The sequence below is a fragment of the Carcharodon carcharias genome, chromosome 12 (assembly GCF_017639515.1).
Source record: "Carcharodon carcharias isolate sCarCar2 chromosome 12, sCarCar2.pri, whole genome shotgun sequence".
Taxonomy (NCBI): Eukaryota; Metazoa; Chordata; class Chondrichthyes; order Lamniformes; family Lamnidae; genus Carcharodon; species Carcharodon carcharias.
The window spans coordinates 96,910,079-96,937,472 of NC_054478.1; the positions used below are offsets into that span (position 1 = coordinate 96,910,079).

Below are 27,394 nucleotides of genomic sequence, written 5' to 3' on the forward strand. Positions count from 1 at the left end.
TTGTTGGCAAGGCTGGCTGCAATGGGGCTAAAATTCAGGAAAGATGTAATGTGTGCCACCTTACTGTCACCCAGGGTGTAAAAGCAGTGTCAAACTCCGTAGCTCTCTAGGTGCTTTTGTAAACCTACTTGACCTTAATCTAAGTATTTGGAAATCAGAGATTCCCTTACCCTGCTATCTAATGGTTCAACATGTAGTTATTTGAAAACTCTGTCTAAGCAAATATCCAAACATGCAGAGTTCTCTAGTAAACGGCATGGTTACAGATCTAGTCTCACAGGAACGAAGCAATGTAACCAGGAATTCTGCTGGGCTAGAAATTTCAATTAATTAAAATACATTAGAAGTAAAAGGTTATAAATTGTAAATTACATATTTATATTTATACCCTTGTTATCTTTTTATTGCATAAACAAAGGCTTAAAATTGCACTTCACTGTTACAGCGCTCCACTGTTAAAGCTTTGGCACAAATTTTCAAGATGCTAATACTTCAGTTGAACTGATTTAATGAGGATTATTACTCAGACTTGATCTTACATGCAATTTTCTGTAAGTACTTAGGACAGCACAAAGATAATAAGGCACCACTTACTGCTGCACCTGGAGGTCCTCTTATTCCAACAACCTGGTAAACATGAAAAGAATTAATGAACAGTAATAAATTGACAGTGGATGGAATCATTAGCTTTACTTATGTATTAAATGTTTTTCTATTAATGTTACTCAATCCTTCAGTTGTTATTTATAGAAAACACTTACTCTAGACATTTAATTGTAAAGCTTTGGAAATGTGTTGCAGTCAGAACAAATACAAATGGTCAGGCTAAAAAATGGATAAGCTAGGAAGGAATGAAAATAAATCATTTTAAAACACTTACTCTGCGGACATCTCCTGGTTCACCTTTCTGCCCCTATTAGAGAGAGCAGAATTCTTCAGATTGGAAGTAGCAACTGTTTCAATGAATACCATATCCTCAAAGTGTAACCCTTTTGTACATAATTGGAAAACAACTCTCACTGCCTGCATTATCCTATGATGGGCCTGATTTTAAAGAAAATACTTAATGTGCCCCTACATCTCCATGTTTACAAGTTAGGCTGCAAACCTGCTGTCCTTTATAATCATTCTTACCTTTTTTTTCTCAACTTCTACATTAGTATTTTAAATTCAAATAGTATGAGAAATTAATAAAAGCCATTTTCTTCACTAACACTCCTATTTTTGAACACAGAGGGAATCCTACAGGCATAAGTTCAATAAAGGCTGTAAATGGTGCATGACTTTAATATTTGATATTTTCTTATCAAAAGAATGGGCAGAGTAAATGTTGATTTTTTTTTACCAACTCTTATATTCAGCTGTAGCTGAATAAACGACTCCTTTAATGATCACCATGAATATCCAATTATCTTCATGCAGATAACATTTTTGTGAAAAAAAATCTCAAATCTTTCACAAATTTGGCCTGATTCCCTTTCAATTTCTATTGTAAACAACAAATACTCAATTATCTTTGCCTATTAATGTAAGAATTGGAAATCAAAATATGATGGGATGCAAACTCGCTTTGTGTGATAACATAAAATGGACACCTACAAATCTCATTTTACAACCCATTTGATGTCCATTTCCAGTCAATGACAGAGTGCACCATTGCCCATTTTGCACTGCCCTCCAAGACAAATTTTACTCCCAATATTTTAAAACAGAAGTTATACATTGCAATCTTATGACAATTGCAAAATTAGTATTTGTTTTCACATCTGTAGAGTGTTTACAAAATATCCTTACCTTTTCTCCTCTACCTATTGGAAAAGAAAAATAGTTCACGTTAGAATAATATTCATTTAATTATCAATCCACTGTGGTGAAAGATTAATATTTGGTTATGGGATGTTTTTGACTGAGATAAATACCATCAAGTGCAGCACATTTTAGAAGGTAAGCAAGAAAAATGCTTTTGATATTGTGTTGTTGTGGGGGGTGGGGAGTAATTGATTCCTGTCATATAACATTCTGAATGGGAAATGGAAGCAGAGGGACCAATTTTCCCCACTCAATTTCCCCTAGAACTGCTCAGAGTGCCAACCAAAATCAGATGTTTGTCTCTTGAATTTGCTTATCTTTAGCATAATGCTTGCATTAGAACTTTGATGCCAAGCTCAGCAAAAACTGGGCCACTGGAGGCCACGGAAGAATAGGTAAGTTTTAGTTTGATTTTTACACAAGATTTTTTTCCTTTCATTAATTGGAGAGGATCCAGTTTAATTATAAAGAAAAAGTTCAGAATTTTCCTTCACTTCATTTAACTGTCAGCTGGTTTTAAACTTAGTTGGCAACCTGCCTTCTCCTCCATGCAGCAGTGCTGCTCCAGGAACCAAGGCTTTATCGCAGCCCACTGCTTGAGTCGCTCATAGGAATCACCTGCAGACCAACTTCATGTTAGAGCCAGTTTAAGTTTTGAAGGCCCCAGTGGGTGAGCTGCATCGGGATACCTGACTGACATTAGGCAGATGAGGCCTGAAGCGCAGTTTCCAATGAGCTTCAAACCTTAATTTTCAAATGTGTGTTGCAGGCATGTCACCCACAACGCACTGCATTTTTAGAGCGAGACCAAGTTCCGACCATTTTTTTTTGAGAACTAAATATTTAGCAAGTAGAATTATTGCAACATTTGACTATCCTGTTGATAAATTGTGATCTTGTTCATATAATCCATCAATAATTCCCCTGATAATAAACTGACAGAAATGGAGTTAATTTAGAAATCAAAAAGTTCTCTGCTGGAATTGAGAGGTTGTCATTTCAGTTCCAATGATTATCTGTATTGTGTGCACAGTCATTTGTAAACCATTGTTGGAATGAACTACACCAGTAATGTAAAACAGGTATATTATGGGGAAATGTTGTTTCCTTCACACTGTTCATAATCATCTTGGTACTACAACCACTGCATAACGTTGTAAGGTTCCCTCTGTAGAGTCTGCAAAGAAATACCAGCTTAGGCAACTGTCCCAGAGAAAGAGAAATGTTGCAGTTTACTTCACTGACCACTATGGCCTATATATGCTGCTTAGGGTGTAGTGGTGGAATGTCCACTATCTATTTTGTAAAGTGAAGAGGAGGAACATGCACACAATGAGGTGCGCCTACTGATTTTCATAAGTATCAGGCCCATACCATCTTGACAAATAAGTAAATAATTCACAACACTAGTTTCTAAATGCAAATTCTCTCATTGCATTTAGCTGTGCCAGGCATTTCCCATTCAACAATTCCATAAATACATTATAAACATCTGCTCTGAATAATATAAATTGCCAATAAGTTTTGACTTTTGATTTCTGCTTTGGTCTTGATAGGGGGAACAGGTCAAGCATTTTTTAAATTATTATCTCAATCCAAGAATGTTTATATTCCCTGTAAAATATTGACTGCGCATAAGCAATTTTGTTACATTTTGTCACCAGTGTTTATAATAACAGCACAATTAAGAAGAAATAGAGCCTGAATAGTATTTTGTTCATGATCAATGTCATACCTATCTCTCCTAATATTCTTGTTTTTCTTCCTAAGGCATTCTCATTCTCAGAGGGATGCTAATCATGGTTTCTGCCATATATCTCTATCGGGCAAGGTGAGAAGGTAGGCCCCAAGCACTACCTCAGTACCTCAGCCGGTATAGGGATTTAAGCTGTGTTGTTAGCATTATTGTGCACCACACTCTAGCCAACTGAGCTACATGGCCTCCACCTCTCCAAGAATGACTGATCATTAGTATGTTAAAGTTGATCATAGTAGAAATGTTAAAAGCCCTTCTCCATCAACCTTTTCTCCAAAATATTATTTGTTAAATAACTGCAGAAAATGCAAATAGACCCCATGGGTGAATTTTACTATTCTCTATTATACCATCATATGGATATACACCTAGGTTTGGAGGGACTGCATGGAGTTGGGAAATAGCAAATTGTCTACTAAGTTGTGAAGGTGGAAGTCCCTCACCAATTTCTGTTGCTGGCAATTTTCAATGGAATGAGAAAGGAGGCAAAAGGAGTAACTATGATGTGAGGAAATTTTTTAAACTCAGAGAGTGGTTGGAGTCCGGAACAAACTTCCTGAGAGGGTGGTGGAGGCAGGTTTGATCGAAGTATTCAAAAGGAGACTGGATTTCTAACTGAAGAGAGAGAATGTGCAAGGCAGTTGAGTGGGACAAGGTGGAATGCTATTTCAGAGAGCCAGTACAGACTCAGTGTGCCAAATGGCCTCCTTCTGCACTGTAAAGACACTGCACTGTGATACTGTGAACCCCACAAGCTGCTCTTTAGAAGTTGCCAGGACCATTCTGGAAGTTGTTATTTTAGAACTTGGAAGCTTTCCTGAACCACACCCACAAATTGGACCCTTGAATCATGGATTGGAGGTAGGAAGAGTGTAAAAGGTGTGTAAAAACAGTGTTGTTCACTTTTTTTTCATAATGATACGGAGTTATGTCTGTGTATGGTAAAGTAAGTGATGGCAGTGCTGTGATTAGAAAAGGTAAGTCATTAAATAATGTTTGCCAGGTTGATACTTCTGATAACTGACAAGCTGCCAAGTGGAAGAACAACATTGTAAAAGTGGAAAAAGTCTTCAGGTGTAATAAAATAGATTATCCACTAAATAAAATTCTATTCTGTATTGTACAACATTGAAAGGCTAATCTAGTTTGAGTTCAATAACTAGTCGTTCAAACTCTCCCAATGGCTGTCAGTCTTTGTTTGCACAAGAGATCAGCCATCTGTTTGGCTGTTTGAAAGCTGTAACAGACAGATGTAGGAGCTTCTGCCTGCCTTCAAAGCATGAGCATATTCTGCACTGCAGATTTTATTTACACAGCTGTCGAGGGGAATGTGAGTTTGATGATTTTGACAGATTTATGAGTTTTTCCAAGAAGATACTGGTTTTGCAGTGCCTATGCAAATAATGTTTATTTACTTGACAGATTTATGAGCTTTTCAAAGAGTTCCAAATGTTATTATAGAGTTTCTGAGTTGTTTATAAACTGAATGCTGGGTGAGTGGATTAGGAGGATGAGGGAGGGTGGAGGGGGTAGGGCAGATGAGAAGGTGAAGGGGTGGGGATGAGAAGTATAGCTGGTGTGATGGGTGAATGGGGGTGAGGAGTGGTAGGAGGTTAAGGGGTGAGGGTGAGGCGGTCTTGCAATAATCTGCAGAACTAGGCCAATGTTTCTATGAACAGAGGCAAGCTTTTTAACTTGTCAGCTTTGGCATCGGCCCACCTCTGTCTCCAGTGGCAGGCCTGACTCCAGCCTGTCCAGCCCTCCAGGAGATGAAAACGCCACGTGCTGACACTGCCAGGATGGAGGTGGGATCGTGGCGTAGAAAAAAACTCCCAACTTCAGATCCCCGCCTCCATGGTGAAAATCTGGCCCATAGAATCTAATCGAGTTATGTAACCAATTTTGATCTGTAAATACTTTATTAGCTGTTCTGCTTTACTGAAAATCAGGAATAAATTAAGTCCTTGCCATGGTTTCCTTACATTTTAAAATCGGTGCAGACTTCACAAAACTCAATTTGGACGCAGCAAGAAGCAGAATAATATAGTAAACACTTCATTAATGTTAACCACTGAGTAGACACCCATTTGTGTTCGAATCAAATGTGCCCCGTTTTTTGGCTTCAGATAAAGTGTCTGGCTTTACATTTAGAAATTCTGTTCACCCTGCTCTTATCTCCTTTCATTAGTTCCAGCTGTTTTCACAATGGTGATTCGACAGTTTGGACCAATACATTTCATTCTTTCCTCCAGCCAGTATATTAAAATATCCTTCAAAATGACTACTATTGATAATATTAGCAGGAGAATGATTAATGCAATATGACATTCTCCTGTCCACAATTTTAACATGGTATAATATTAAGGTGCAATTGTGTTCCTTTTTAAGCCACACCTTTGTTGATTGGAATGTGATGGTCAATGTTAATACAAAGGTGAATAAGCTCAGGCTAATAGAAGAATGTTATATGACTATCTTAAATATCCATCCACTAATATAATCAACAGCACTTCCTAACCTATTCCAGCTAGAGTATAGAAGATAAATTACTCTGCATGCTTGGGGAAATTGCAAAAATCACTGAATACAGTTCTAATATTGATTTTAATGTTTTGTAATCTTAGGTAATCTACCTGTTAAAGCATTTCTTCTTAATACTATCCACAAGGATCTGCCATGGAGCCTCAACTATTCACTATCTTTTTTTAATGACTTAGATCATATAATAAAGAAGCATATATGCAAGTTTGACAATGATGCAAAGGTCAGTAACATCGCAAGTAATGTCAATGGGGGTATAAAATTACAAAGAAGCACTGAGGGAGTGGTCAAGTCTTTAGCAGATGGTAATTTATTTTGAACCAATGATGGATAGATCTTAGTATTTTTTGAAATTGTGAAAAACTAGGAACATTGAAGGCTGAGGTTTTTAGAATTTTGAAACCAACTGATAAAGCAGTTGTGACAGACACTTTCTGCTGTGAGGTAGTCTAGAACATTGGAACATAGCACAAAATCAGAGCCAGGCTCATGCAGGAGAGAAGTTAGGAAACACTGTTTCACACAAATGGTGGTAGAAGTGTGGTAGAAGTGTGAAATTTTCTTCCACAAAAAGTAGTAGATGCCAGTTCAATTTTGCCACTAACAGAGAGGTCCTGCCACCAGGGCTAAAAGCAGGAGATGATCCGCTTCAGAGGTCAGCGGAACCCAGAGTGGCACATTGCTGCCGGCAATCAATCAAGAAGCCACAGGCAGGGCCTCCATCCAATTAAAGACAGTGGCTCACTCCAAAGAGCTGCCTACCCAATCGGGGGACCAGCAGCTCAGCAGCTGTAGCACCGTCACCACTAACAGGGCCCATTGATGAGGCTGCAGTTTGATACAAAAGGTGCTTCAAAGGCCGGGTGCCCTTAAAGACAGGTTAGTGAGCTTGGAGAATGCCGGCACTAGGCAAGCAGATCCCAGTGATTGGAGGGGAGGGAGAGGGGATGCTGCATGCTAATGGTGGTGCTGCCACGAGGACAGCCATTGCCCCTGGATTCCACTAGGAGGCTGCCAAGTTCCATCTACTGGCCTCCCCTTGTGGAGGTAGGAGGTAAGTGGCTGAATTGGTGTCCCAGCAGGCACCCTAGCTGCTAATTTTCCCACCATTGGCAAAATGGCATGATGGTGGGAAGACATTGGGCATCCCCATAACTCCTTCCCATGTCATTTTTCCAGCCTTCCCATGCCCGTCACCCTCTCCTTGAGCCAGTTCCCAAAGGGCCTGCAAAATTCCACACAGAGATACTATACAATTATTTGAAGAAAAACTTCAAATTCTTAGTCCTTGTATGTATAATACAGTTGAACGCACAACATGCTTGCATAAGGACATCTTAAAATTCTAAGCCTCCAACTGTCTTTCAGTGCTAATAAAATAGAGATTCATTCTATATGCTTAATAATCTTTAAGGTTTAAAATAGTGCAGGTCACTTACTGGCAGGATATCGGTCTGATTCACTAGATTGACACACAGGACAACATTCTCCAAATGGAATTACAGGTCTCTCACAGTCATGTATTTCATCACAGGTGATTTCGTCACATAGTGTTATTCCTTCATCACACACACAGATTTGACAGGGTTCTGGTTTCCAGACATCTTTGTTTTGATAGGAGTTGCCATATTGAGTGCAGCTTAAAGGATCTAATGAAAACAGGGAGAAAAAGAGGAAAATTATTTGGAAAGTTCATTTGTTTTACACAAATCATTTCAACATAAATATTGCTTCTGAGGAAAGGATTTAACCATTTAAAAAACCATTGTGGTAATTTGTAGAAAGCCCACCGTTGCAATATTATCTTGATTGCCTAAAACAGGAGAATAAAATAGACAGAAATAGAGGCATGTATCCTTTTAGAAATAAACTCAATGAGAGAAGAATTCTAGGCATTACTTTCTGAACTTGGCTATTAGTTACAGGAAAATAACCTAAATCTACAAGCAAATCTGTTTTACTTTATGGGGAACCATGTCAAGTTCTAACACGGCATGATCCAATAGTCAGAAGGAAAAGAGTCAGAAGGAGAGGGGGGGTTGGGCGGGATTGGGGGTTGGGCCCGTCCAGCGTGACGTGGACCTGGAAGCACTGAGCGCTCCCTGTGCGAGTGGGGGAGGGGACTGAGTCAGGGCTTGCGCTCCTTCGAGCTTGCACGAGAAAGAGCACAGAAATATCCCTGAGGCACAAAGCTGCCTCAGGGGGATCAGCTTGAGTTTCAAAGATTTTCAAAGATTTTCAGAAAATTTCAAAGTAAAAGACATTTAGGTCATGTGCCCTCATGTGACAGTGTTGCATGAGCTGGGACATGTCAATTAATTTTATTGAAAAATTTAATTAAACTTTAAAAACCTTCATGAAGCCTCATCCAGCCCGTGGATGAGGTTTCATGATAAAAGCGAAGGCCGCCTGGGCTCTTGGCCTGCCCGTCAACCTTAAAGTTTGACAGGCAGCTCAGTTAAGTATTTTAATTGATATTTAAATGGCCTTAATAGGCCTTTGTCAGTTCAGCGGGCGCTTAGCCGACTCTGGTGCATGCCCGCCGAACCGAATATCTGGATGACGTGTGGTGATGTCGGGATGCATGCCTGACCTCACCTCGTGTCATTTTATGCGTCGGCAAGCAGAAACTGGTCCCCGCTCACTGACCCGAAGATTCTGCCTCTGGGGACAGAATTTTTATTAGGTAAGTTTTCAGGTACTTGATTGTGCTGCATGGACCTTTTTATTTTTGCAATTTTTTTGTGCTTTGTTTAATTATTTGCAGGACTGCAGCCCCCTAAGGCAGCTGTCTGCCTTCAGGCTGCTCTCTCTCGGCGCTCACTGCACCAACGGTGACGTCGCTGCTCACCCTCTTCCCACTCCCACCTCATCAGTGCTGAACTTTTTAGCGCGCATTTCACGCTGGCTGGCCGTTAGTTGACCAGCCAACGTGAAAGCATGGTCGATGACCAATTGCCGTTGGGGGCCTGATTCCCGTCCGCTACCGGGCCCACGCCCAATAAGCGATTACCTCCGCCTGACAAGGGAAAAATTCAGGCCTATGGGTTTAAATAATGAATCTTTTATTTCTAGTTCTGATGAAAGATTGTTGACCTGATTCATGAGCTCTGTTTCTCTCACAACATATGCTGCCTGGCAAAGGTGAGTATTTTCCAGAAGCTTCTGTTTTTATTTCAGAACTCCAGCAAAGAAGATAAGCAATCCAAAAGGCTGGTCTGTGGGCAGGGTTAGGCAGAAATGGAAATCAGATCACATGCCTCAACTTTGCAGTATTATCCTGGAAGTACCTTGGCTAGGTTATTTATTCCCCAACAAAACTATTCGACACAGATGATAAAATAAGAATACTGTAATTGCAAGATTTCATAAGACTATCTTATTTCCCAAGAAAATTCTAGCTGACTTATCTAATATTGGTGCTGTAAATGGTGTCAGTATTGCCTTATTTTAAGGCTATGAGGAGAAAGATGAGCAACTCAATGATGCATACTTAACCCTTGATGGAAGCACAAATACACAGGATATTAGCAAATTTGGGTTTTGGTTGACATCCATATAACCTTTCTTTCTGGCAAGACCAGACTAAACCTCACTGTTATGAGGAAATATTTTTGAAACAATGCGTAGTACTATAATATTTTTCAATTATTATAATTATTACAATTTTTGAACTTCCTAAACAGTCTAACCCTCTCAGTTAATCCCCTGCAAGAAAGGTCCAGGTAGTTACTCTGCATTATGCTCAGTGCACTGAAGACACAGCTACATAAAATTTAATGACAGGTTCTTATACACATAAACTTTGGAGCACTATAGGTATGTGTAAGTTTGTTGCCAATAATACAATGAGCAATGGGCTCCTAACGAAAAGGTAACATTTGATATCTTTGCTACCTATCATCCTTGTGTTTGATGATTTTTGTTGGCTCGTGGTCCAGCAATGCCTGGATTTTAAAATTCTGATCCTTGTGTTCAAATCCCACAATGGCTTTCCTCTTCACTACCTCTGCAAACTTCCCAAGCCCTTTTACTCAAGAACTCCGTGTTCCTCTAATTCTGGAAATGATCCCAATGCTGAGGTCCCAACGCCAGAGTGAAAATCTGGTCCGTGGTGTTGGTAAGAACCAAATGTTGCAGAGTTGGGGGGGGGGGGGCGGGGTGGTTAGTTAACTGAGATAGCACTCAGTCACTGGATTCAGTCACTGCTGTGTCCTGGAGCTCTCTTGATAGGCTGTGGGGCTCAAAAAGAAAAGAAAATCTCCTGGAGCTGTTTCTAAATTAACTAAAAACATTCTCTCTGTTGTTTTTGGCTTTGGAGGGAAAGGGGTTGGGTTGACAATGCCTGTGGGTATTTCCTTGAAGTTCCAATATAACAAAGGTTATTACAGAATACCTTTGTTTCTGCATGGTGAAGACAGGTTATTGAAATGCATGCTTTTATCTGGTATTTGATTGAGGATTTGCTATATGGGGTTAACCTACACCCCAACACCCGCCCAATTGACTTCATTGGAGAGGGATATCTGCAGTTTAACACAAATGAAGTTTGATCTGAAATTGTCAGCTTTTCACCCATATTCACAAATCAGATTGTACCTTAAAGAGGAAAGCTTTATACACACTGAGAGGGAGGATGGTTTTTAAAGGAAAGTCACACGTACATCACCCAAGCTCCTAACATAGATCCACAGAACTGTCTCTTTTTCTCATTCTAGCCAGAGCATTGAGATGAAAAATGCAAAGAGAATATAACAAATTGGATCCTGTAATAGTTCACCGATGCTTCAGTCTTGAGGGCCTTTAATTTCACACCCACAAAAAAATCTGAAAATAATCCTATAAGTGATTGAAATGTGTGATGTAATAGCATTTAAAAAGGCATAAGGATACAATTAATCATTAGCATAATGTTCATCTTCATGGAATTTCCTCTTCTAAGGGTTCCATATGTTCAGAATTGTTTGATAGGTTTTGAAAGTTTATCTGGATTTTCCATAAGGATTGAATAATCTATTTAATAAGGGTGTAGTAGCCTATGTTACACATAATGGGTGAGAGAAGAGAGAGCTCACAGATGTTGATGGAATTCGTGGAGATGAAAGAGTACTCATTACTACTGAGTTCGTAATTATGCTCCTTGGTTTTGGGTTTGTGTTATTTTATAATCCAGCCTCTTTGTTCAAAGGGCTTGGAATTTCCACGGTCTGATGCAATATTAAAAACAGCATCGGCTCACACATGCTGCATTTGAGAAGTAGATTGTATTTAAGATGTTAATTTCATATTCCAAAAATATCACGTTGTTTCTCTGAAGGCTTGGGCATTATTTACTTTGAAAGCATTTGTTTTGTTGATCTGCAGTGTGTGCCAAAGAGACCTCTGTCAAGCATGGTAACAACAGTGAAGTCCCTACACTATACTACCTGTTAGCTTCACCCTGCTGCCTAGAAAATAGAAAATAATCTATATAGTCATTGAAGACAAAACACTGGGACCCAAGGCTAGCAGGGTTCTGGATCTTTTGTTTTACGAACACTTTGCTTTTCACTTCAGTAAAGAAATAGCTCTTTATATTCTGAAGATGGGTCTTTAATTATGTGTTTTCAGATAAAAATGAAGGCTATCCTCTGGTCACACTGACATTGTCTCATGTACAGACAACACGATCCAAACTCAACTCACTCTCCCAATTTTCTCATGCAATCACGAATAGCAGGATGCTGGACTGGTGCCAAGATGGGAAAGAGATTAAAATGTTCTGTGTGTACTCTTGAACTTTTTTTTGTTCTGGTGTGACTACTGGTGTAGTCCAAAGCTGACTACAGTACTCAAACTATGATATGGCTAATGCATTGTGAAGCCTTAGCCTGACTTTTGTAGCTTTGTCAGGGATAATATTACAAGTGCGTACTTCTGGTGGGGAGCTTAACATTCTGGATTTGCACATCAGAAACCCGAGTGCACACTACCCCAAGAGCTTTTCAATCATCAAAATGAATGGTTGGAAGATTATGGGTGAGTGCATACTTGAATTTCTGAAATATGTTTCCAAATGTGAAGCTCCCCATTGGGAGTACTTGCACAGATATACTACTCCAAATTCTACAATTTTGGCTTACATCTTAACATTTAATTAGTTTTGTTAAGTGCTTTACAATATTGGACAAAGTTGAATCTATCATGTGATGAAACAAACAAAATTAGCTTACAAAATGCTAGGATCTACGACCAGCACAGTATGGCCACTGGCCTGCCACCTAAGTTCTGATAAATCCACTCTCGTATCTGGTTCAGATATTTGAAAGATTGAGGGCAAATGCAGTTTAATGTAGAGGAATGCAAGACAATGCACTTTGGAAGCAAGAATAAGGGGATAGAGTATATCTTAAATAATTAGCTTTTAAATACAGTAAATGATACTAGAAACTGTGTTATGTAGATGGGCAGGTTATTGAAGGTGGCATTATATACAATCTTAAAAAGGCAAATACAATCCTGGATTTTGTACGTAGCATCACATGGGCAGGCTTTTTCAGAAGGCGCAGTTTGCTTCCTGCCACCCGAAGAGTTGGCAGGGAGCACACCTCCACCAATCACAGCAACCGCACAGCCATTTACTGCACAAAGCAGCATTAATTGACTGGAGACAGACTTTTGCTCCCCTCTCAGGTGAAAGTCCTGCTTCAGAGAGCTGTAGCCAATCAGATTCTAATCCCAGCAGCGCCAGTGGCAGCAGTGATCAGGGCTGGGACTACAAGCAGTGCTCAGATTGTAAGGGCAGAATCTTGTGCTTCTGCCAGCAGCGGGAAGGTTGGCAAGCAAAGGAACTTAATTTGGCATGAGGCCAGAAATCAGTTTCCTGATGGCAGGAGGAACTTTAGGAACTAAATTCTTGGGACTTTAAAAGCAAAATAAAGGTTGGTCAAGCTCCTGACGAGCAATGTCAGGAAGTGCTTCTGCATTCATTAGCATGTCACGCATGCTCATTGCCGGTATTAAGTTCTCCCTCCAAATTGACTTCCCTGCCAGTGAGAAATTAGAACATTCACATTCACAACTGCACATAAGTGATGTGTGCCTGGTGAAATAGACTTCTTCCATGATTAGCGGTGAGTTGCCGCTGCATTGTCCACTTTCGGGGGGATCTATAAATGCCAGCCTATGCTCCAGACTAGGTGGTGACAGTGCAAGTTGCGTGAAGGATGACCAAGGAAGGGAAAGGGTTAGCAGGGAAGGGTGGGAGTGGGGGAGTCTCAAGCTGGGGAGAAGAGATGATCCCATGGAAGGTGATGGAGAGGGGGTAGTGTGGAGGTCGTGATGGAGAGGCGGGAGAATGGGACATTTGGGTAGGGGGTGGGGTCAGACCTCGCAGGGCTGGGGTGGGCGGCATCCAATATGGAAGAAGGAGGGCACTTGAGAAAGGCATACCCTCTTCTCACTGAGGTCCAAGAAGGGTGAGTTTGCTAGACGTCCCCCCCTGCCCTGGAACTCTTCCTGCAAGCCTCAAAGTTGAGGCCTGGGCAGGAAACAGCTCTGAAGGAGCTTGGGTGGGTGAACTACGCTAGGACTTACTGGCCCCATGAAAATTGCTGACAGGTAAGGGCGGCAGGAATACGGCCCCCCACCTGCAAACCCTTCAGTTGTCTGTAATAGGCATAGCTTGCACTTACAAAACTTAAAACAAAACATCTAATTGTAGATGTAATTCTGTGATAGGGCAGCACTTTCTGAACAATCCTGAGTGCGCTAATAGCTACACTAATAACCAATTTAAGATAATCAGTCATGCTTGTAACGTGGCTCATTTATGCTTGCTAGAAACAATGTGTATTCATACGCAGAGACCTATTCCCTGCAAACAAAAAGAATATGTTCAAGCATTGCACATTTTTTTAATTACCGAGGAGCTGGGGGAGCCTATGTTTGCTTTCTCTGTGGTAACATCTTAGCTAATCAGAGTTATCATGGTAACCAATCAGCACTCTTTTCTCTGTAGTATAAACTGTTGTGATCATTTGAAATTTTGGCATTCTTGTGTTTGTCCTGATGAGTGCAAGATGAAAAGTTTCAGCAACATGTCTTTCTTTTCAGCAATTCTAATAGTTTCTACTGATCAGTGTGAAATGGTAACAGGGTGGCAATAATTTAAATAATCACAAGTGGAATTAAAAGATAGGTTAGAAAAATCTTCACCCATAAAATGGAAAGACTGCACAGATACATTTAAAAAAAAGGAATTTGATAATTACTTGAAAAAGAGGGGTTTTAAAGGGTACAAGGTCCCAGGAGGAGAATGAGATTAGACTAAGTGACTTGTGGAAAAACACATCTGCACAGATATGATTAGCCAAATGCCTGCTTCAATGATGTAATATCGCATGATTCTATGATTACAGGGCTGGGAAAGTTGAAAGGTGGCTTGAGTAGAAGGAGAAAATCCCTTGGACAAGCATGTGAGAATTAATCTATTTGTGGCAAGGATCTACTAATACCCTGCATTTGCAATTAAAATATTTGAGAAGAGTTTTCTAATACCTTTGTGGATACATCAACTACATTGTGTGATAATAAGCTAATTAAATGCAAGAGTTTGTGGCCAGAACAGTGCACACACCAAGAGGTTTCCAGGTTGAAACTCCAGTCAGTACTGAGTGATTAAGCCAATCACAGTCAAGGCATCAGTTGAGGAGTCACAACTACCTCAGCAAATTGCCTGTGCTTTGTTGCTTACAGCCAAGGTCAAATTTGGTTGTAAAGATTTCCACAGATCAATAAACCATTTAGGTTCTCATATGGATGATAGCAAGTCGCATGAGGTATCAAATAGTTGACAGTGCCAGTGGAATGATACCCCAGTAAGTGTAAGTGCTGTCAGGGAGGGGTTAATTGAAACATCTTTTAAAATCACCCCTTTTATATAGGGCAGAAATTTTCTCTTGTCGCACAGGCCTGTGCCTGAACCGAGCAACCTAAAAGAGACGCGCGATATTTCAGTTGGCGAAATATTGGCCAGCCAGTGTGGAATCCCTGTCAGGAGCCCGATGGTGGGTGGCAATCAGCTTCGTGACCACTCCTGGGCCCGCCCACTGCACCAACCCGACAAAATTCTGCCCAGACTTTCATGGAGATTCACCATTGCACAAAGTCCAAATTACTCCCATGGTGCAGAATTTTCACTTCAGTGGGTGGGCGCACGCCTGATCTGCTCAAGCGTGAAATGACGCGTGATGATGTCAGGCGAGCATCCCGATGTCAATGTGCACTCACGCAATAGTGTGGTCGGTGGGCACACAGGATACAGCAGTACACCTGCTGACAATTTAAAGGCCTATTAAGGCCATTAATGTGTCAATTAGCTAAATTTTTCGCTGCCCGTCCAACTTTACGGTTGGCAGGCAGGTGAAAAAGCCAAGCGGCCATTGCATTTTTTTGAAAACCTCATATGCAAATGGGATGAGGTTTCCCACATCAAATAAAAATAAAACTTTTAAAATTTCATTTATAACATGCCCCTATTCATGTGACAGAACTTTGCGCATGTGCTAGAGAGAGCGCATGAAAATCTCCCTGAGGCACAGAGCTGCCTCAGGAGATGAAGAGTTTTAAAGACAGAGTCACATGAGGGGACATGTTTTATAACATTCTTAAAATCTTTATTTTTAATTTTTAGAACTCTTCATCTGTGTGCCTCAGGGAGATTTTCAAGCACTCTCTCACGCACATGCACAAAGTTCCCCGCTCACCCTCCTCTCCCGCCTGCACAGGCAGCCCTGAGCACTGCCGCTCGCATTTCATGCTGGGCGGGCCTTAACTGGCCTGAAGCATGAAATTGCAGTCCAGCCTCAATCATGGGTGGCAGTCGGCTTCCCAACTCCCCCTGCCCACCCCCACCGAGCCCGCCAGACCAGGGCAAAATTCTGTCCATGGTGTTTATGTTTTCTGCCTGAGCATAAAATCTGTAAAAACAAGGGCCAAGAAATTAAATCTTGCTGCATCTATTATCCAGAAAGCAGCACAAAGCAACTCAACCTTGGGGTCCAATCTCCCAATGCACAAATAGCACTGGAAATATACCTGATGCCCTACTGAACTGAATACTTTCGAGATGTTCCTGGTGGTCAACTAAAACAGGTGCTAGGTTGACTGAATATGCTAATAACGGTCCTAACATCTGTTTTAGGATTCAAACCAGAAACTGGTTTATAATAAACACAGCCGTTGTCAGGCCTACTATGTTTGGGATTATCGGGAATACATACAGCCTTACCAGCAGTCCTTAAAGGACCACTGAAGGTTGTCACCAAAAAGAAAAGAATTAATTAAAGCACTAACCTGAATATGTAGCCAAAAGTTTCTATATTAAAACCACAAGATGCTGTTCACTACCCACATCCCTACTCCATGCCATTGTTGCCTGCCACTGCCTCTCCCAATCCCTTCAGTTCACCTTAAGTCCTCAGTCAGCCATCCCAGCCAGCCAATCCACAAATGACCAACAAGCTGGCTTTGTGCCCATGATTGACAACTACAGCTCACTAATAATAAACACATCTGATCAGTTAATGCGCACCAGCTGCATTCAAATAAATACAGTTAATATACAATTAACAGATTCCCTTCTCCTTCTTTAAATACAATTGAAATTTATACGTACAGCCAAAATTTCAGAATAAATTAAATCAAATATTCTGTACATTGCCAGATACTCCTCCTCTGGGATCCCTAACAAGTTATCCCACAAGGAACAAATATCTACATAACTATATAAAGTATTTGATCCAAGAGCCAATGTTTCAGCAGCCAAAGTACTTCCAGCAGCCTTTTTTTATTTTTGTGTTTGACTTCTCAGGCTGAAGGATAACATTTCCCATTTTCACCCATCAGAAGTATTATGAAACCAGCCGCACTTGAATAGTAACATGAAGATTAGCATGTGAAGCATTGCTAAAAATGAGGAGTTTCATTTTCTTTGGGTCACTTAAATACACATTTCTCCAGATTTACTTTCTTTGTGTTTTAATTGCCGTTAAAATATTCTCTGTTTGAGGATGTTTCACCATAGTACTTAACCCCAATATATCAATACAAGCATCTAGTCTAGTTTGAGTGCACAACCAGTTCAACTGACCAATCAAACTTCACAATTGCTCTATTAATTTATTGGCAGCCACCAAAATTTTATGATCAAAAGGACTTCTACTTTGAGTTCTGTCACGATACTGTTCTGTGGCCTTTATTTCTGTCTGATCTAGTCAAGCTATCACCTCTACTTCCACTTTTATGTTGATTGGGACCACCAATGTGAAATCCCCTTCTTCTACTATTGGATTTTCTTTCACCGGGACTTTATAGTTTTCTGATGCAAGAGTCACTTTTGGGCCAGTATTTGCACTGTGCTGTCTTAATCTCCACTCTTCCACCCCAATTTGCCAGTCCATGGACATCATTTCTTGGCCATCATGCTGAATAATCAGTCAATATTTAAACTTGGCACTAGCTTTTCCTGCACACTCCATAATTATTGCACTCCTTCAGTCACTAGCTCCCTCTGGAATAATGTCAGCTGAATGCCCGTTCTGGGCTATTAGCCTGTAGATATGTTAACTCTGTCACTTGTGTTATAAGCACTCAGATTACCACTTTCCAGCTCTTCATCTACAACATTCTGTTTCTCAGGAACATTATCACAAAACACATGAACTTTTGAGATACAAGGTGTCTTCATTTACTTTTATCAGCTGCTCAGAGTCTAAGATTTTGTAATTAATTCTGATTAATCATGAGCAACATTAATCATGAACAGTTTGATTGCCAAGTTTGATAAATACTGCCTTACCATCACATACCATTACCTTGCCAGAGCCTTTCCATTCACTATGACACTTCCTTTTATAGTATACTAAATCTGCCGCATCGAAGTTTGTTTCAAATGGCCTTACAGTGCTTCAGCGCTCTCCAAATTTTCCCTGAGACCTCAGCCTTGATGAAAGCCCAACTACCCGCATGTAAAGTGTATAAATATGCAGGAAAAATTGAACTAATTGTTGTACTTTTTGGCACAAGAGCTCTTTTTCACAGAAAAAAAAGCAATGTGCGATTTTGCCCATAGACTAATTGATAGGGATTATATCCTCCAATCATATTGAGTTAATTCTTTGCATAATCTGCCTTTGTTATGGCCATTGTTAACTTGCAATTTGGTGATCAGCAAAATTTAATGCAGTTGTTAATCAATCACCACATGATTCCTCCCACAAAGCCTGTTACTGAAAGGACTTTCAGCAGCACAATTCATGACCATGATGTTCATATTGTCACACATGTCTCTGAACTCGTCATTGGCAAATTCTCCTCTATTATCAATCAGAAATTTTGCCAGTGTCCCAAGTCTGGTCCCTATCCATTTCTTCATGATTTTCTCATTAATAATCTTTTTGACGTAACTATGCATTAAGTCTGATTGTCAGGTCTATAAAGTACAGAATAAAAATGTTTCTGTCCTTGTCCTAAACCTTTAAATCCATGGCAACTACCTCGTTGAACTCACATAGAAACATAGAAAATAGGAGCAGGAGTAGATCATTCAGCCCTTCGAGCCTGTTCTGCCATTTAATATGATTGATCATAGCCATGAATATGATCACATGCCAATGAAAGGCTTACAATAGGATAGTGAAATAAATGATCGTTTGAAACAAGTTAAAAGCTAAGATGAAGATAAGAAAACATTTAAAAATGAGAAGAAAAATTACATGGATTTTTTTTATGATCATGGAATATTTGACTTTCCACAAATATAAAATTAGTTTTCAGGGCCAGTAAATGTGTCTAGCAATAATTAGGAAGTTAGTAAATATTAAAAACCCATTTACACTGCATTCAACGGAGTGCAACTTTTTCAAGGGATTTTACAGTGAGAATAATAATATAAAAGAGTGGGAGTTCTCATCAATTCCTATTTTTTTTACCTGCCTTCATACATACAGAAGCATTGGGGGCAGTGGTGGTAGAATTCACAGGCACATTGAACCATGTTACAAATTCTTCTTCAGTTGCCAAGAAGTCCTGGTATGGGCCTTGAACCCAGAATTATGGACGCTACCATATGCCGCATGACCTCCTTTATCAATGTCATTGAATTCCATTAATTGCAGGCTGGGGGTACCTTAATAGCACACCCCCTGGAACACTGCTTCCCAAACTATTCCCCAATGTGACCCCATTTTAACACCTGAAAATGAATCTGACCCTAGACAAAACAGCAATAAAACAGCATGGTAACGTTCAAAATATAGTTATGAAAGGCCATGTATTATAATTTAACATATCATAGGCCATATAAATATGAACATGTGTTGTAAAATATTTTGTAAAAATGTAATTATTTTATGCGCTCATTTAGGTTTCTGCCAAATTCTTCACATTCCCTGGTGGCAGAAGATTCACTGAAGCCCCTCTCCCCTCATCCCCCACACAAACACATTATAATCAGCCTGTCTCTCCCCACTAAGCACAGACATATGTCCCTTTTCCCAATCCCCTTTCAAGCACATACATACACACATCCCTCTTTCCAACCCCACTCACCCTACCCCCTCCACACACACACACACCCATCTGTTCCCAAACCCTCTCCCTCATTCACTTAACAGTCCTTCTTCCCAACCCCCTCCTGCTCATTCACTCATTCAGTTGATCCTCCTCCACTTAGTCTTCAGCCCAGGGTAAGGACCCTATACAACAGCAGACACACAGGAGTAGAAACACAGTAAAAGTTGAAGCTGCCACTCACCTCCTTGGCTCAGCCGCATGACCTCCCACTTTTCCCTGCACTCTGACAGTGACTGAATTACACTTGCTGACCTATACCTGAACTTCAAGTCGGCACAAAGACACCCCCAATCTCCTATAAACACTCCACTAAAAGTGGTTTCTGACCTTAAAGCGTGCTTTGGGTTCACTGTCTGCCCTTTGCTGTTTGGCAGCATTGATCCAGTGGGCCCATAACTGTCCACCAGAGCTTTTGGACAGGTCAGCCTCCACTCTCCAGTCCCCATTGCTGCCTTGGAGGATAGGTGAGCTCAGGATTGAAACTACAGCTTGGCACTGCCTGCCCTAGAGAAGCATAGAACTGCTGACACCAACTTCTGGAGTTTTGCATTATTCTGCACATATGTGGACTCTAGAAGTTGCCACCAGTATCAGTGGAGTAATTACAGCAAATACTGATAGTTTCACCATCATTGTTGCTGCAAAATCCACATCAGTGTCTGACACAGGTCCAATGGGTAGATATAAGATAGATTCGAATTGGCTGAAAACTGCAAGAATAAAATCCAAGTAAATGCAGTCTGTCACAATTCTTTCTATAATAAATCTATGGCTCCAAGACATTGGTCTGGTTCATCAGCAGCAATCATCATCAGAATGGCGCTCCGCTTGAACTTTGCAACGCCCGACGCTGGTGCGCATTTCTTGCCAGGTCTTCCGAGCCTGGCTTCCTCAGAAATGTGAAGCATACAGCCCCAAGGAGAACTCCATCTTAGCACTGTGACATCGGGGGAAGACAAGCCATGCCCCCTTTTTAATGACATGAGCTCCCGTAAGATAAATTTAAATATTCAATTTGAATCTCTGTGAATGGGTGAATGGGCAGGGTGATGGGTTGGGGAGGTAGGTGACATATCTGAGTAAGTGGGCAGGGTGGTAGGTGGGTGAGGTGGCAGGGAGTAGAGTAGTAGGTAGGTAGGATGGCATGAGGGTAGGGTGGGTAGGTAGGACAGGTGGTAGTTGGGTGAGTGGGTAGGTGGTTTGGGGGGTAGTCAGGTCAGGAGGAATAGTCAGGTTGGTCTGGGGGCTAGTCAGGTGGTGGCCGGGTAGTCAGATCTGGTTGGAGGATAGTCAGGTCAGGTCAGGAGGGGTAGTCAGGTGAGCAAGAAGGGGGTTGGGAAGAGGGGCTGTTGAGTGAATGAGGGAGGCGGTTTGGGAAGAGAGGCTTGTGTGTGTGTGTGTGTGTGTGTGTGTGTGTGTGGGATCAGGCTAGTCGGATCGGGTTGGGGACTAGTCAGGAGGTAGCGGGTGGTCAGGTCTGTTCGGAGGATAGTTGGGGGGTTGGTCATGTGGTCAGGTGGAGTAGTTAAGTCAGGTCAAGATAATCAGGGAGAGTCGGAGGGATAGTTGGGGGGATCGGGGGCTAGTCAGGTCAGGACAGGTAGTCAGGATGGTAACTGTGGTGTCTGGGTGTGGGAGGCTGATTCAGGGTGTATCAGTGTGATTGATTAGCGGTTCAGGTCTGTCATTACCCAGGAGTTAGACCAAGCTTTTTCTGTCCAACATTTCCTGGATAGCTATTCAGGTGAGCCCCACAGAACTCACTGAAGTCTCCCACTCTAACTCAGTGTCAGAGGCTTTTTGTGGTGGGTCCCAGGGAGCAGGAATTTAATAGTTTCTGAATGATGGATTTCTTGCAATATTCTTAGGAACTCCCTAACTTTCAAAGGCAGTAGATAAAACAATATAATTGCTGCTGTTGATACTGAAAAATTGTAATATCATTACAGATTTTCTTTATTTGTGCATGGAACAGAAATTACATATTAGTAGTTGCCTTAGTTGTTGATTTAAGTCAATAGATACAAAATAAAAGAAGTTGATGAAGGATGAGCAGCAATATCATGACATCATGGACTCCCTACAGGATTCAACTGCAGACTTTCAAGGATCTAATGACCACATTTTCAAAACCTGTAGAGCTGGGTTTTATGGGGGGTGCTGGTGATGGGGTGGGGGTGGGGATGGGTTACCCACTGCCCCTCGCCCTCAAGCAAAAAGTCTCTTGGCACCGTGCTGACCAGAAACCCGGCTTCCTGCGGTGATATTACACTGGAGGCAACCTTAATTGAGTCAGAGTGAGTCTTCCATTGGGAGAAAGTCCCATCCTAAAGTCCCAGCGGTACCAGAAGTGAATAGTGGCTGCAAAGAAGAAAAGCAATGAATCCTGGACTGCAGGGAAGTCAGGGATTTTGATTGGATCTGCTGGGCAGACCTCAGTGAGGGAGAAAAGGGCCTGGGGGAATGTGTTCTAGAGACCGGGAGAAGTGGGGTACAGGGGAAGGATATCAGAGGTTACGTTCTAGGGGAGGGTCCCCCTAAGGGGCACAGGCGAACACCCAAAAGGAGTTACCCCCTTCCTGCCAGATAGCAGCCTGGGCAATGAAAGCTGCCAAGCTGCTCAACTTGCCCCTGACTTCCCCAGCCACACCTATTACAGCAGAGGTGGAATAAGGCCTAAGAGCAGGCAGGCTGTTGACGCCTTGCCCACCCACGCGTACATGGGAGACAGGTCAGGGGCTGGCGGAAAAGTGGCGGGCAGGCCACTCATTTTATTGTACAAGCCACCCCCCACCCTGCTTTCAAATTTGCCAATGTGGGGGCCATAAAATTCAGCCCATAATGTAGATGGCAAAGTCCAAAGTACACTTTGTATACTTGTGAATTTGTGCATTACTTGTGAACCTCTAGAGCACAGCTGAGTTGTTTAAAAGCTAACCAGATCTGTCCCTCTTTGTACTTATTGTAGTCAAATGGTGTAAATATATAAATGCAGCTTAATGTTCGAATGTTGCAAACTGCAGAAATCAATAAACAACCTGTAAGTTCTGGGCTGCAGATCAACCACTAGCTTTCTTTCTCTTTGGGAGTGGATTGGTTGACCTGGTACCACACAAGGACACTGCAAGTGCTAGCAGTACTTTCATCAGTGACACTTTAACCTAGTTGGATTCCCCAAATAATGAGCGTGAACGAGTGTGAAGAAATTTCATTGTATGGAATTTTCTTTGTGTCTGAATGCATTTGCTTATGTAAGGTTAAAGAGTTAAAAAATGAATACTTGATCCATGACTTACTACTAAAGCAAGTTTTATTTGGAGCCAAGGCCCCTCTATATATATTATTCCAGAGAGTAAGCTAGAAAGGGCAGCAAGTGGAGGAGTAGAGAGGTGGAGAGGTGAAGGAGGAGAGGGGAGGGGGCAAGAGTCTTCAGCTGAGAGGGCCAAGAAGCTCAGGGGAAAGAATTCCCAACAGCTCAATAATAAGATCTCATTAATGTGTAAATTTAAACATTACTTCCACAAATTCAGAACAGATGTGAGGCATAAAATATTAAAATTTATAGCACAAGAGCACAAAAAAAGTGATAAAAAGGCCATTCCTTTCACCAAGCCCTTTCCTCATGCAGACTGGTTATAATTAACTTGCTCCTGGGCTGTATTTGCCCCATTCAACTTTTTATCCAGTTTCTCCCCAGACCCTCACAGGTAAATCAGGCAAGTCTCCAGAAAATATATCTACTTTTACATCCCACATATTCACCCTTGAATAGTTGCCTTCCTCGACATGGATTTTCATTTACCCAGTGCTCCAAGGAGCATTATGTACCCCAGAATATCTTTTGTTTTTCTTGCAATGCTCAATCCTATTTCTAGCTGGACAGTGACTCGATATGTAATCTTCCCACTGGACGCAAACATTGGATTCTGGTCTTGCCAAATGGACATTATGGTGAAATGCTTACACAAGGGGCTGGATTTTGAAAGCTACCTTGCTTCCCTCCTTTTCCTTCAAATCTACCTTTTCGAATAAGCTTATGGTTATCTGACCTAATATCACCTGTTTTGTTTTACGGTGCTCCTGCGAAGCATTGAGTGATTAAAGGTGTTATACAAATATCTGTTGTTGTTGTTGTCATTCTAGCCCCAATAAAGAAAAAGCTACTTGGCCAAGTTCTTGAAGGATTGCAAGTGCCAGTGAAAATGTACACAGTATGTATCTTTTCGAAACTTCAAGAAGAAAATTATTATATCCTTAGCTGATTAATTGAGGGCACCAATTTTGCATGATTAGATGGCATTAGTTACAAACCAGGAACCGTCCAGCTATCACTATGATTAAGATAGTTGAAAGCTGCACATGGCATTAACAAATACTCTGAAATTTTAAGAATTCGATGATAATCCAAACATTGTTTTAAAAGGTAAAGGGCAGTCAGCACTGCTGCTGTACTTGTGTCCATAATGCATATATTTTTTATTTGGAGATCTAATAAATTAAGAATAACTCAAAATTTGCTGTGAAGCCAGCTCTGAAGGAGAGTCATACGGACTTGAAATGTTAACTCTGTTTCTCTCTCTACAGATGCTATCAGGCCTGCTGAGATTTTCCAGCATTTTCTGTTTTTATTTCAAAATTTGCTATAACTGGTTAACAAATGGCAAATGCTACTAGTTAGATTTGTCCTTGCATGTTTAATTTCCATGATGTTTTGCACTGTAAACTGCAAGGTGTGGTGTTCTTTACAGGGCATCTGGAACTTGAGTGAACTGGGCAACCAACTGTTCATTTCCATAACCAATCAGAATGAAGCACTGTGAAATTCACAGCACAAGGATTGAGAAAGAAGTGTAAGTTAGGGCCTAATTTTAACACATTCAAAACCCACCCATTTGCACACAGTTAGAATTGGAATCTTAGAGTGGGTGAATTCAATGCCAAGTCAGATATAGAAAGAGAAATAAAGAAAGGGAAAGAAAAACTGGATCAAGAGAGAGCAGGGATAAGAGGCAGAAAAAATTAGAATTTTAAATTAAATTTAAAAAAACATCTCCAACAACAATTAAAATCTGAAGGAATGAAATTCCATATGTGTAATTGTTAAATTTCAGTGCCAGAAAGGCTGGCTGACAGTAATTACTACTTTTGTCATCATTAAAATTTTAATTAGACTTGAAATGATTTGAATTAATTTACTGTGCCAAGTTTACCATATCTACAATAGAAGTCAATGGAACTTCACACCCTATGTATTTGAATGGGGAGCCATCAGCAAGGTGTCATTTTCACAAAGCTAACAAGAGAGCAGTGCATATCTGACAGCAAGTTCCTGATTCCTGGGCTATAGCTGCTGAATATTTGCACTTTAATAAAGGTGATGCTTTTATTTTAATTGCACATTTTGGGGCTAATGTATTTAAAAAGAATCAAGAGTGATAAATCACCATTAAATATTATATGTGAACTAGGATTCAAACATTGCAGGGTATTTTTTATTACTGGTTTTAAACATACATAACAAATTATTTTTGCCCTGATTGTAACATAATACCGAAACATTTCATAGCTAATAATTTTCCTACATTATCACATATGCATAAATGTGAAGGGGAACAGGATGAAAGTGAAATCAGGAATGTTAAATGAAAACGTATTTGATGTCTTTGGGACAGGCAGTGATTCTTCAGTGATTTTCTGCCAAAAAATCCTGGCAGCTGGCAAAATGATCTCCCTCGCTCTTGCTCAGAACACTCAGCACCTTACAGCTCTTGCGCCTCTGCTTCTTCCTGCCCAGGTAGAGGCAATATAAAACCTAAGAACATATGAAATAGGAGCAGGAGTAGGCCATTCGGCCCCTCAAGCCTGCCCCACCATTCAAGAAGATCATGGCTGATCTGAATGCATTATAAGGAGATAGCATTAAAATGGTGGTAACACTATTAGACAGTACCTTTACTCACAGATATAGATATGTTGTCAAAATTCACATGCACTCATGGCATATATTGTAAGAAAACCAGTAGAGAAAAGGCAAAATTCTACTCTCTATAATTTTGTAAACTTTGATTGATTCATAAAGGAAAGCTTAATTGTTGTCAATTGTCAATTCCATTCCCATTAAGTATATAGGCCCACAGCACAGAAATGCCTATTTAGCAGATTTTTTTCTGAGAAACCACAGGATGACTGAGCAGATGGAAATGTTATACTAGTGAAGTAGAGGACTGAGGTTAAGATTGAGGTGTATTTGTGGGGCAGAGGAGAGAGAGATCAATTCCACATCTCACTGTGCAGCAGCTGACCAGACAGTGTTTGATGCTGACACTGAGTATTCAAAATGAAGAGCGTTCAATTCCCCAGCACTAACCCCCTTGATCAGGAATAGTGAAAACTCTCCAGCCCTCAAAGAAATGTTAGTTTCCACTTCAAAACAAAAATAAAACAGAATGGGTAAATGAAGGAAGTAATATTTTCACATCTACGATTGAGAGCGCTCTATTTTATTGTTAGTAAAAAGCTTCATCAACTTAACTAAAATTCATATATCCATCTGATTAAATTGCTTGTAATTGGCATATTGCGTCATACAGTGAATAAAGAGTTAGACCCAGAATGTATCTACAGGTAGTAAAAATTAATTAAGAGCATATAGTTATCTCTTCAGTCTTTTCAGGTTGAAAGCAAGATATTCAGAGTGCCAAGTGTGACTTAAACATCACCAATATTCAGGCAAAGTCGACAAGCTTTGATACTTTTTAAATATGACACTTTCTCCAATTATTATGCTTCCTTTGCTGCTGTTAACCTTTCATTTTGTATGCTTTATAAATCTGATTAAAGTACCTCACCTTCATAAAAAGATTGTCTTGAAAGCTTCCATCCCACTTGTTCATAAATTGAATGTGAGCCAGGTTAAAATACATCGTATCACTTGCTTGTGCTGTCATTGTGTTAAAAAAAAAGCACAAATATTGGCAGGTCAACCTGGAAGCAGAATTATTCTTAAAAAGTATCAAAACTTGTTGACTTTGACCTAGTGTTGGTGTTGTTTAAAATGCACTTGGCACTGAACATCTTGGCTTCAACAAGATAAAACTGGAGTGAAACTTTTGGCATCCAAATGTTAGCACTCAGTTTAATTTAAAACAGGAATTGAAATCAGAAATAATTTGCTTTGGCTGTTAAACTCTGAGCTGAAACATCCTTACCTGACATTCCTGAAAAAAGCTACTTTTGATTGTAATCTTGAAGTCCAATTATTCTATTATTGTTACATCTGCAATTCATAAATTTATACCCACTTAACGTCCAACGATCTCTTAGGTAGAACATGTGGGGCAGAATTTTACGCCCACCCAGTGGCAGGTTTATGAGGAGGTGAGTGTAAAATTCCTCGCATGGGTTTCCCGCCAGCCCCGACCTCTCTGCAATTTTATGCCGAGGTGGGTGATGGGTGGGCTGACCGGCCTGCCCTTGCCCCAATTGAGGCCGTTAACGTGGCTAATTATTTACCGTTTAAAGGTCACTTCCTGCCCAGCCTCAATTTTCAGGCTGGCGGGAGGAGATCCGGAGTATGGGGAAAGCCCGAAAATAAATCAGGTTAAGGTCTTGGACGGGAAGAGTGGGGCACCTCCATCAGAAGCTCCCTTTTAACCTCGAGCGTTTCCCCTCTCA

At 40.7% G+C, this 27,394-nt stretch overlaps 1 protein-coding gene across 1 annotated transcript in view; it reads right to left on the reverse strand.

Moving 5' to 3' along the window:
- LOC121284777 (collagen alpha-2(V) chain-like) overlaps positions 1 to 27,394 on the reverse strand; it is a 326,682-nt gene that overhangs the window by 164,820 nt on the left and 134,468 nt on the right. The window contains exons 2-5 of the mRNA XM_041200406.1: positions 7,546 to 7,755; positions 1,795 to 1,808; positions 881 to 913; positions 595 to 627 (exon numbers count right to left, since the gene is read on the reverse strand). Coding sequence (XP_041056340.1) covers positions 595 to 627; positions 881 to 913; positions 1,795 to 1,808; positions 7,546 to 7,755 — 290 coding nt within the window. The remainder of the gene's footprint in view (positions 1 to 594; positions 628 to 880; positions 914 to 1,794; positions 1,809 to 7,545; positions 7,756 to 27,394) is intronic.